Genomic DNA, 12,726 nt, shown 5'->3' with positions numbered 1-12,726 from the left:
ATTGGAACGATGTGTTACTCAGCGTGAACTGGCATCAAATGTGTTCTGGTGTCCTTCTCACCCCCTTTTTATAGGGTTCTCAGTCGAAAATATCCAGAGAGCGTTTTGGCTTACCCCTTTTCACTAGCTTCCTACCTCCCTTCCTAGATCGCTTCCTAGGTTGCTTCCTAGGTCTCTTATGAGGCCCTCCCCGAGCTAAGATACGTTGTTTTCTTTTAACAAATCCTTTTCCTTCCTGTATTCCCACCTGTTTTCCCGCCTGTTTTCTTTTGAGGGTCGTGGTTCCAGGCTTCCTGAGTATTCCTGTGCGCGCTTTTCTTCCTCGTTTGGATGGGGCTTTTCGAGACCTTCGCCTACGGGCATACCCTGCTGTCTCTTTCAGGGCTTGGGCACCGTGTGTCTTGAGAGCGTCTTTGAGGGATCGTTTATTATCTAACACATCCATCCCTGTTTTAGCAGCAGCCTTTAAGGCACTTTTAGCCCCCGATTTGAGTAAATCGGTGAAAAATCCTTTTCCCTTCTGCTTTTCAGATTCTGGATCATATTCTTCTGTTGGATGGATTCTACGTCGTCTCCTCTGATAAGAGCGATAAGGGCGGTCGTAATCATAATATCTCTCTTGATAGACAGGACGCTGTTGTTGTTGCTGTTGTGCGGGGGCTCCACCTAATAATCCGCTGATCAGGGGACCCGCCACTTTGCTAGCTATTCCCAACAGGGCTCCAAGCCCGTGACCCTGCTGCCGTATTAAACCTTTATGGTAGTGCATCTTGATGTAAATGAACTTCGTTAGGGGTTACACCCGCTTTTTATACTTTTTACGCCGTCTCTTTCTCTTCTTTCCTTGCCCCCCTTGACCCACAATGGCATTGGCAATCCATGGAATGAGAAACCAGATTCCGTGTCCTTTCTGGCGTCTGACTCCTCGATGGTACTTCATCTTTCAATACACTTTGCGGAAATGAAGTTTGACTAAGGAGCGCCCATTTAAAAAGCCCATAGGACGCCCTAAAGAATTCATGATGTGTACCTCAATGGTATCGAAATATTTCTTACTCAGTTTCAAATATTCGGCTCGAATCGGTTCCCAACGGGCTTGTTGTCGATCGTCGTATTGACCCGTACAGGGGACGACTCTCAATAATTTCAATTTGTTGGTGCCCACCACTTGAGGATCCACAATGTCACAATACACATACATGGCTTTCAGATTGTCGTAGACATCCATGGTCGTGTTCCCCAAGTAATTCACGTTGATCCATTTCGTCATGGTTTCATCGCCCAGGATCATTTTGTCACTATCCAGACCTAGCTTGTACGCTAAGGGCGTAGGGAAACGAATGCACATGGGGGTGGTTCTCAGTGATCTCCCATTAAACTGATACTCGACATGATCGTACTCGGGGTGATACACTAAGATCTGGTTGTTCCCCTCGTCGTTAGGATTCCCTAACTCGCTCCATACTTTCCACAGGGTTCTCCTTAAGGCTGCGTGGATTTCATTGATTAACGCCAAAGGTTGTGTATAAGCTCCGGGTCGGAAGTGAATGCGAATGATATCGAAGGGAAATAAACTATCCCCTCCCTCAAAGAGATGGGACCATGGTGTCAGATGCCAGGGGACCACCACCTCACACCTGGCCATCGTGACTTTGCCCATATTCTCTGTCTTAAATCTTTCCCATTTATAAGTGTTGGGATCTTGGACATGTTTCGTATACGGATCTGGAATGAGAACGTCCACATAAGCCTCGCTATCCGATACGTTTTGTAAGTTGGCCGAGTACATCATTTCGGTCAATCCGACTTCCCATTCTCCATCCGTTAAGTCCATGGTGTGTGGCAATAACGTTTTAAATTGAGCAGTCGTATTCGTCGGAAACGATTCCATCGACCCATCACTCAACAGAGTCATGTAAAACCCTTCTCCTCCAGCCATGATGTCTTAAATGAGACCCTGTCTCTGTTTCCTTCTCTATTTATACACAACACCGTTTTGTTTTTTCACAATTTTTTATTTGAAACAACATACAACATGACAATACATTCAATTCAATTCATTCTTCTTGATCGCGGCCACCACCGCAAGTCAACGATTGTAGAAAAGAGTCTTCCAACTCTAGTGTTCGTCTCGGGACTAAGCGTCGTCGCATCATCAGATAGTGTCGGGTTCCCCAGCAATCGGCTACATCATAACCTCCATTGATCATGTCTTTAAAATGGTGGAGACAAGCTTTCACGTTGTCGTACCAAGGACTATCATTTAAGGTCCAATCGGATTCGTCTTGTCGTCCCATCAATCCCCAGAAGGCTTTGACTTTCCAGCGAAACTCTTGATATTTAGTCTTTCTGATAAATGGCACCCAACCATCAGGAATCAGTATACGTTTGTACAAGTACACAGGATGCGTGGACGTTTTGTGTTGTTTACAATGCATCAAACACATCTGCTTATCCGCAAACCATGCTGTTTTCTTCCCCTCTTGTTTCCATGCGTACTGTGTGTTAGCCATGGTGAACTGGTGAATCTGAAGAAGATCGTTCCTGTTTTATACTCGGGCTCGCTAACGTCATTTGTGGACTAGGCATGACGTAGCCTACGAGAGAACTTAAGGTCACCATCCAAAAATCGCGATTGGGATCGCGTATGGCTAACATGACGACCGAGGTGATAATGATGGTTAAACAGAGGAATAATTGTGCAAAATACACAATTTCTGCTCGAGGGACTTTTTCACCCAAGAAAGTCCACTGGGTGGTCATGGCAGAATGAGATCCGCTTGTGGAATCCATGAATCAAAACTGGGAGGATATCCTTTCCAACGCACTTTGACTTCTGAACTGACTTTTTTTCCCACACGCCGCTTTTTATACCCTAAGATTTCCTCCACTTCATAGACATCATCGTCTTTAATCACTTGTTGTAATTCCTTCTCGTAAAAGGTTACTTCTAATTCTTCCCCGTGATCATCTTGAATGCGATAGACGTTTCGTCCTGGCACTTTTCTAGAGATGGTAAACAGTTCTTTGGTCCAATTCGGTAAATATCCTTTTTCAAACGTACGTTTGGCTTTACTAATGCGTACACGATCCCCCACTTGCAAGCGACTCGTGGTATCGGCACTCTGTTTTCCATACAAGGTTTTCCATACGGTCAAGACATTCTTGGCATTGACTTGAGCAGGAGCTCGCCGGATACTGCGATGATAGGTATGATTGTAACCATACACCAGATCGGCCAAGACATCGACATACCGTCGTGTTTTATGGCCTGTAAAATACCGCCACATGCGTGCTTTCAGCGTGCGTTGAAAACGTTCCACAATACTGGCTTTGGTTTCGGCATTACGGGTCGTAAAGAAATGAATGGATTTGAAGGCTTGACGAAATTCTTTATTGGTAAATTCTTTTCCTTGATCGGACTGAATGCGCACGGGGCGACGTCCCTCTCGAAAAATCCGTCGTAAGCCTCGTATCATTTCTTTCCCCGTTTTCTGTTTTAAAGGCACGACCCAGGCATATTTAGACAGCACGTCAATGGCACATAATAAAAACGTATACCCATTATTGTCTTGTTTCAAGCTGGAGACATCGGCTAAATCTAATTGCCATTGTTCATCCATATCCGTCACTCGTGTTTGTCGTCGCTTGAATTTCCTCCGTATCGGTTTATGCAAGGTATAGGTATCTTGAGCTTTCACCCATTCTCGAATTTGAGACAGGGTAATCTTGTGTCCTAATTGACGCACTTGACGATACAACACCTGGACTCCCCCATAACCTGTCTTGGGATCGTAATACAGTCGCTGTAAGATCTGTTCTGGTTTCATGGTAGATTTAACCATTTTCCGATGTCACGGGCCGTCTTTCTAGCAGCATCTCTGACCGGTTTAGGGGTTAGACGTTGCGGTGTTTCATAGAACGATTGATCAAATCCCGTGAGCTCTTGAAATCCACTCTCCTCTTCCTCTAGAGGTCTAGGCGTACTGATTTTCCCTGGTTTGTCCATGGCTTTTATAACATCCCGATTGCTCACATATCCTTTGGGAGCATGAGTCTCTTTTAACGCTTGAGCAAATTCCTCTAATCCCGCGGGGGGATCACGATGTCTTAAGGGTCTTTGTCGCTGGGTTTCGCTCATTAAATCCACAATATTGGAATCGGGAACCCTGCGTCCTCTATAGCTGATTTCTCCTTCTTTATTCCAAGTCACCACTTTGGATTTCTTGAGATGATCGAGTAATAAACCTGCTTTCTTTTGACCCGGTTTATTGACGGTTTTTGATAATCTGTTCCTCCAAATCATCGGGTGCTGAGGCGGCTGAGGGTGGTGAGGCGGCACTGGCTGCACTGGTTGGGGAGGGCAGAGTCGCTGTGGTGGGATGTCAAGCTTGTTGTAAATATTGACGATAGCGATGAAGTTGATGACCGTACAACCCCACTTTTTCTTTCTCGGTTAAATCATCTCGATGTTCAATCTCATCCAAATCACTGCGTAAACCAATAGTCGAGGTAAATTCGGGAGGTTTAGGTAATTTGCCTTTTAATTCGTTGAGCATCGCTTCCGGTACCAACACCATTTTTCGACTCATGATTTCTTACAAATCTTGCCACACACAAACGAACCCAATCCTTTTTGGTGGATGAGTATACCACGTCGTTTTTTCACGGGTTGAGGCCGGACTAAGCGTCTTAAGATGTGTTTCTTTCGACCCAGTTGTCGCTTCTGAGTAGGGGTGAGAGGAATCACCCCTTTTAATAGATTGTACACAATCTCACAAATCTTTAAAATGCAGTCATTGGAATAATGTTTCAACACCTCTGTCTTTAATTTGCTGGAATAGTGAGGAGCCGCTAACGTCTGCAAGAGCGGTAAATGAGGTCGTAATCGACATTCACACTTCTTCGTATGAGCCATGGTAATGAAGGGTGGGGCACCTTCCCCCTCCTTTTTATACCTAGTTCAGGACAATGGCACTCGGATGTTTAGGATCAAAACGCTTGTGATGGACGGTCTCTTCGTGACGATTGCGGTTCTCTCTTGCATTGAAGACCAGAGGGCAAAATTTACATTTATATTTCTTTTGCACCTGAACCGGTGTTGAGGTGGTTAAGGGTCGAAATTTCATGCTTCCAAAGGTATGAGCAAAACTCGGTAGAGCAGTATCACTGGTTCTGGAACTTCCTATAGGCCCATGCATGGGTCGTTCCATTTTCTTTTGAGCTAATCCGGCTTTCAGATCGGCTAACGTTTTAGTGGCCTTGGGGGGAGTGGCCTTGGGAAACGGCATCTTCACAATGAGAGGGGTTTTCTTTGGAGCCCAATTGGGGAACGGATTCTTCATCCTGAGAGGTGTCTTCTTAGGGGACTTCTTAGGGGACTTCTTAGGTGTCTTCTTAGGTAAGCGAATAATGAGTTTAGGAATTCTCTGAGGCGATTTTTTAGCTTTCTTAGCCCGTGGTTTCTTGGTTTTCTTGGGTTGTCCCCCACGGGGCTTACGGCCTGTTTCCCATTTGAATAAATGACGGATAATGGTCCCTCCTAAGAATCCGGCGCCTCCTCGTTTCAAAATGGCTTTTTTACGCTCTTCTTCATTGGCCTTCTTATCGGCAATGACACTCAAGTCTTGGCGATGGGATTGAATGAACCGCTGAATGATTTTATTGCCTGGTAAGACGCCTCGCAATAAATTTCGAGCTCCCATCGCAAACCAGTTGAGTAAGGCTCTACGTCCTAATTCAATGAGATGGCTCCGTTGAACGGGATCCCGTTCCCGTTGTAAACGGCGTAACGTTTTGACTAATTTACTCTTCGCGGAAGGTCTACCCATGGTGAAGACTGTCTTTCAAATGATACACCTGCCCATGATGTGACATTATTTATACTCTCGGGGGCATGTGCACAGCCAAGTTGGTAAAGAGTTGACTTCTTAATCTTAAATCGTCCGACGTCTGAGGACTCAAGTCCACTAGTAAATACCCGTGAGGTACACGGGTGGCGTCCTCATAGGCTGGAAGTAAATGCGGCATTTGTAATTGCCGACTTAACACCCCAATCTGAGATTTATCTCGAGGATTTTTAAACAGCACAAGATAGTGAGCATTCAGACTGATGGTACGATGTTGTACTGCTCGATCAAACAGATTTTGTGTGATATAAATGACACTGGTATTTCGATGATGCGCTTTGCGCGTAAACCAGTCGACAATCGATTCGATGGCTTTACCTCCCATCATATCATCAAAAATGAGTAGATGACGCGTACTGAGATCCGCCACTATCTGCTCATCGTCTTGAGGTATATTGCGGATAAAAGTGACCTTGTCCTGTAAGGATTCGTAAGCCGGTTGCCATTCTCGATAACACCATACTATCTTTTCGGGGGGGGGGGGGGTGATATCCACTGCGTATTTTGTACCAGCTGTTTGACAAATTCCGTTTTACCCGATTTAGAGGGTCCGGCCACCACCATGGTAAATTCATGTTTCAACTGAAAAGGGTCAAGTGTCTCGTAGGTATACATCTTGATAAATGACACAAGTTCATGGGATCATACATATTTATTAACAAGTAAAAATACGAACCGTTTCTACAAAAGAATCTCTACAAATAGGACATGTTCTAAGTCCTGAAGCACACATAGCACAAGTACATAAATGACCACAAGGTAAAAAAGCAATTCTCAAGTCTCGTTCTAAACAAATGTGACATTTCTGGGTACACATTGGATTCCCTGCCGCGTCTAAGGGTAAGTCTCCCCAATCGCGATCACTGTCTTTAGCGCGGGCATAGGCATTGAAGGCTTGTCGTACCCATTTGACACTTTTATTGCACAACACGTAAGCACAATGAGGGCTCCAATAGGCATGTTCTATCCAAGGATCGTCCCCGGGTTCCCAATGTTTGAGAGATAATGTGCAATGAAAACAACGCACATGATCATCCATTCCTTTGTAAAAGAATCCGGCTTCTGCAATGTTAGGTAATAAGTTCAACAGAATATCGGGGGCTGTATGAAATGACGCTAGACGAGCCGATAATTCACCATAGGAAGGCACTGAAGGATTCTGTAGTGATCCGTATTTACTCATTTTGCAGACTGATGGTTTTCTCTAGCGTGTCCTTTTTTAATACCCGTAAGGCAGCGTGTCATAGTCATGAATACGTTGACGTTTATCATACACCATGCGGTATTTCTTCACCAGAGGAATGGTTCGCACATCATGTTGGCGGGTTCGTTGAATAAAGTGTGGATAGCGGACATGGACTTCTTCTTCTTCTTCTTCTCCTTTCAACATTTTTTCCAACGTATCGAGAGACACGACTCTAGAGGCACGATAATTGAGTGTCAATCCTTTGACTTTGCAGACAGATTTTCCATTCTGGGTCTCGTACGCATAATTTTTGGGCCCGCCCGACATGTACTTGATGATACGATCTCCACCCAATTCATCGGTCCAGCCGCCTAAACTGTTGATAATGGTGGGGTTGAACTGGGTCTCGTCGTGCTGATAGATGATACTATCCGTGTCAAAGTATAAGACACGCTCTCCCAAAGGCTGTAACGTCTCGTACAAATGTAAACGAGCATGAGCTGTTGTAAAACACGCCAGCACCACGTTTCCAAAGGGGCAGTCTTCTAAAAATTCTTCTTTCTCCTGATAATTGATCAGCATCATATCACATTCGGGGCGTTCACGATTTTCTAAGAGTTCGATGCCTTTGACTTCTAAAGTGGCATCTTGTAATTTCTGTTGTAATTCTTCTTCTTCCGTGAGATACAGGGATTTGGGTAATTGTAATCGTTGAGCAAATTTTCCCCACAAGCAATTTAAAAAGAGTTTGGCAATGGTTCTTCGGACCGGATTTTTCTGGATGTCGGCCGGGTTCATGGCAATGCCTTCTCGTTGCTGAATTTCCTCAATGTAATGTTGCTGCTGTTGGGCTGTTTGACAATCCTCGGGGAATCCGGAAGCTTCTTGTTTAATTTTCAAAAAGGTGTTGATATACGCTCGAAATAAGTGGTCACTGGTTTTCTCAAAATGCCAAACTTCGTAAATGCGGTCGAGACGATAGCCCAGATCTAATGCTTTGTGAAGTTCGGTGGTCACCCAGGTTCCAGTGAGACTGCGTTCAGAATCGGTGTGCTGGCACCGCTCTTCGGGTCCTAAGTTGCGCTGTTCCGTACAGGTGCGGCATATGGGAAAGAGTAATTTGCCCCCGGTCTTGTAAGGTAATACGGGGTGATACAGCTCTCGGGGTGGTAAGACACGACAACGAATGAGCCCGAAATAGTCTCTGACATCGGTGAAATGGGTGGTGATGACTTGGGGATGTTGGACGGGAAATGGCTTGTATTTCAACACGTACGGGTACAGGGAACAGACATCCACGTATCGCATATCCCCTTCCTCACAATACAGTCGTGTAGCATTGGTCCGGCCTCCGTACAAAGCGTCACGGGGATTCAAAGGATCTTGTATATCGACTCCTTGTAAAAATTCCTGTAAGTCGGCATTGGTCTGGGTCTGACGATCAAACTCGTGTTCCCATATGCTCACGACTGTATAGCCTTGGTCTTCTAAAGCACTGGCTCGTTTTAAGGTGTCCAGGTAGAGGTCTTGATACGTATGCTGAACACGATGAGGATGCATGTCAGTCAACAGATTCGGGTAACAGGTGGGACAACCGTGCCAGTAACAGCCATAGAATTCGTACACGATACGGGATTCCTCATCATACCCATCTACTGTATAGGGTCCAAGGGTGACTTCGCCCCCATTTCTAGCATGTCGTATGCAGTGCTGTTGATGTTCTAGCCAGGCGAGCCAACGACAAGCTTTAGCTGAATATCGTCGTGCTGGCCGGTAGCCCATATTAGGAATGATGGCGATGGTATTTTCAACCATGAATCCTCGTCGGTAGGCTAAATTAGCCGTGCTGGCAAACGTGATGGATTCTTGAAAGGGGTCTACTTCCACCAGATCAAACAGGGTGGACTTGAAATGGGCACAACAGCGGCGTTAAATATCCACGTCCGAGATGCAGTAAGTTAAGAATTCTTTCTGGAAATCAAAGACTTTGCCCTCTTGTTGATGGTACCAAGTATAGAAGGCTTCACGATTGGCGGTGGACATATCGTCAGGATTGTAGAAATGAGCGGCCGGGTAAGGACCCACATACTGCTGGTTCTCTGTCGTGTTGAAAAAGTGAGGGAAATATCCTTTTTTCAATTCCGTTAATCCGAAAGCAGAGGGCATCTTGGCAAGAGCAAAGGGTAGAAAGTTGTAAGAATCGATGAATCTCAACCCCAAGACTTGCATGGATAAGATTTTACTGCCGTTCAGGATGACGGTAGGTTTGATACACGCCGTGTGAACCAGGTAATTCAAAATAAACTGCCCATCGTATCCTTTGAAATTGTGGGCAATGATGGTGGCTTCATCGTGTTTGAGTTCCACATGGCCTTGCTCATCGGTCTCGCTCTGTAAGAGCCATTCCATAAACTGTTTTAACGTGTCGGGTCCTTGAAATAGGAAGCGGCGTTGTGATCCGAATCCTTCACAATGAGAACAGGGCTTGTCGATATCCACACTGTCGCAATGTTGACACACACGTTCTGCCACGCATAAATTGGGGGTGTGAATACCGTTTTCCTGACTGCATTCGAAATCGTAATAAATGTATATTTTCAACTCCTCTTCTTCTTCTTTTTCTTTCTTAGGTTTGGGTTTCGTCTGTACAAAGCAGTGATGAGGCATGGTGACGACTTTGTGACAGATGCGGCATTCGGTTTGACCCCCACACGCGTGGCGTTTTAATAATTTCTTGGACATCCATTTCTGACACTGGTTACAGCGCCCCATTAAACTGCAGACCGTGGTCGTTGTATTACTGCTGTAGGGTTTTAAATGGTTCTGGTAACAAGCTGCATTTCTGAAAAATCCCTTACAATGAGGGCAATTCGTCTGAGTCCCGTCCGGGATACAGGGGGTATCGGCTAAACAAAATGAGCATCGATGAGGACAGACGGTTCGATGTTCTTCAATGTGACTGTAGCCAACATCGCAATAATCGCAATAGTATTTGTTTTCCGTCACTCCAGGCATAGACACAATGGCATCGTAATGCTCGTTATCCAGTAGGATATTCAAACAAGTCCCGTGCCCCGGTCCTTTGTAAATAGGTTCCAGTCGTAAACGAGTTGTATTCGTTTTGAATTGAAATATTTTCAATCGATACTGCGGGGCGAGCGCGTGCTGTAATTGCTCCCATTCACGTGGCCCACACGGCTGGTTCATAACACACCCAGCTTGTTCCATCAAGGTTATCGCTTCTCGTTTCTGGTCGAGAGTTTTGAAATCCCCTTTTCTCATGCGTAACCATTTCGTTTCCCATGCCGGGTCGTTTGATTTCTGGCTGTGTAGACGTGCTACCACAATAGCCCGGGACAAGCAGAGAGAATCCTCAGGATTTTGAATGCGAACGATCGCTCTCTTGGAGTTTTTGAATTTTTCCTTTTCCACATGCAGATGTTTTTTCTTAGTGCACCCGCTGCCTTGTGGATATTTGACATGAAAAAAATCCAACTGCACTGCCCCGTCGGTGATTAGGAATTCCTTTTTAGATTGCTGCACGGATTCTATTTTGTTAAGAATTTTGTCCTCGTTGAGCTGATTGGACTGCGTAAATTCGTACCAAATATCTGAATCCAGAGACGGGTGCCGAATATTTAAACGTAGATAATCATTGGGATTGCACTGCATTTCCTGTTTCACATTTTTTAACATATCCCGGAAGAGGCGACGAATGAAGGCTGTATTTTCTTTCTCTGGAATAGGCTTGAAGGCAACATTGTAGACATTTTCCTTGACTTTAAATTTCCGTGATTGACGTCCTCGTTCCAGTTGAATTTTGTAATAATCCGAAATGAGTTTCTTTTTCCCCCCTCCCCGCTGTAAATACTGTAATCGCCGTTGATTCTCTCTGCGGAGTTGTAATTCACGCTGCCGTTGTCTGTTCAGCTGATCATTCAAAAATCTCAATCGCTGTTCAATATAACTCCGTGGAAGTCCACTAGGTAACTTGTCTGACATGATGTCGAAAGTGACACCCAATGCACCGCGCGCCGCTTTATATATACCTGTAGACAGCGCTGGGAAAAACTTATTGAACTGTTATGCTTATTGAACTGTTTTGCATTGTTCTATGCTTGTACCATTGTTCTTTAATAAACATGTCAACTTAAAACCTTGTGTTATTCTTTAGATTTAATACACAGGAATACATAGAAATACACAGGATTTCACTGGATTTTATACCGATTTTCAGAAAACAGGAACTCACCCTTTTCCAGGAACTCAAAACGAAAGTACCGCATAATAGATCTAAAATTACACCAGCGGCAATAGGCCAGCCTATTAACCGGACACCCGGCCTACAACCCCTGCTGGGGTCCACAAGTTAACCCCGTCCTAGATATTGAACCACTCCGTTGACCCCGACACCGCTTGACCAATCAAAAGCCGCCCTTGCTTGACCTCATTTGCATAAAAAGTGCACTCATTTGAACTCCCTATCGGGAGGGCTTATACTACTAAAGTGGATGCTCAAAATGTCGGAGCAGAGAACTATTGGTGATATATACGATCTGGGTCTAGATCTACAGTTTTTATTTAATGATCACGAGGATTTGATTCTATCACAAGCATGCGACGAAATCGAGATGAATCATACATTAGGGGAAATTAAACTTGGATATGACATGGATGTCGACACCGCGGCGGGCCAAGATTTCGTGAATTTTAACTTGGACTTCACAAATTTGAAAGAGTAATGTGTTGAAAATCCCGAGGAGCCGCGATTCGGTTTAGAAGTAGAATAAAGTGAAATCCAAGTTTTAATAGAAAGTCAAGAAAACAAGAATACGAAAAAGAACACGCAGTAGGCTTTCAATATATTTGAAAGCTGGCGCCGTGAAAGAAATGCGAAGGGTCAAGGGCAGGAACTGATTATTCCAGAAATCCAAACTATGCACGCGGTGCAGCTGAACTTTTATTTAGGACGCTTTATAATGAGAGTACGTAGAAAAGACGGTAAAGAATATCCAGCGAAAACTTTGTACTACATTAGTTGTAGCATTTTGAGATATTTACGCGATCATGGAACGCACGACAACAATTTCCTTGATGCGGGGGATCCAAGATTTGCAGATTTCCGTAAAATATTGGACAGTAAAATGAAGGACGCTTTAAGTAGAGGAGTTGGTGGGAAACAAAAACAGGCAGATCCCATACTTTCTGAAGATGAGACTACAATCTCGGAGAGAGGCGATTTCGGGATGAACAATGCAGAAACTCTTCAGAATACTGTGTTCTTCTATTGTTGCAAGTTCGTTGGACTGAGGGGCCACGACGAACACCATTCCCTTGAATGTAACCAGTTCCTTCTTGGTGAGGATAACCGCGGGAAATGCACGAGTCTCCGCCCTTTGTCCAAATAAATCAAGATACACCGAAATAAATATTCAATAACTTACTTGTATCATGACCAATTAGAAATATAATATCTGTCATGTGACCAGTGGTTATTGCATGTTTTTTTTCATTACCCCAATGAAAAGTAAAGTTTTTGTCAGGTGATCGCTTGGGTATTTTCCTCTTCCCGCCATGCATGCTCATCGCGCACTTATCTCTCGATAGTTGGTGAGAGCGGATGTGCAGAAT

At 44.6% G+C, this 12,726-nt stretch overlaps 1 protein-coding gene across 1 annotated transcript; it reads right to left on the bottom strand.

Moving 5' to 3' along the window:
- Positions 1-7,128: 7,128 nt before the first annotated feature.
- Positions 7,129-8,910, bottom strand: LOC130047234 (uncharacterized). The gene has a single exon (XM_056141846.1). The coding sequence runs from the start codon at positions 8,908-8,910 to the stop codon at positions 7,129-7,131; it is 1,782 nt and encodes a 593-aa protein (XP_055997821.1).
- Between the last annotated feature and the right edge of the window lie 3,816 nt (positions 8,911-12,726).

The sequence above is a fragment of the Ostrea edulis genome, chromosome 6 (assembly GCF_947568905.1).
Source record: "Ostrea edulis chromosome 6, xbOstEdul1.1, whole genome shotgun sequence".
In the NCBI taxonomy this organism is placed as follows: Eukaryota; Metazoa; Mollusca; class Bivalvia; order Ostreida; family Ostreidae; genus Ostrea; species Ostrea edulis.
Note: the sequence above shows the minus strand (reverse complement) of the source record. Positions and strands in the feature narration are given on the sequence as shown.

What these genes read in the sequence shown, in the direction of transcription:
- LOC130047234 (XM_056141846.1), bottom strand. Translation starts at nt 8,910, where the DNA reads ATGGTTGAAAATACCATCGCCATCATTCCTAATATGGGCTACCGGCCA.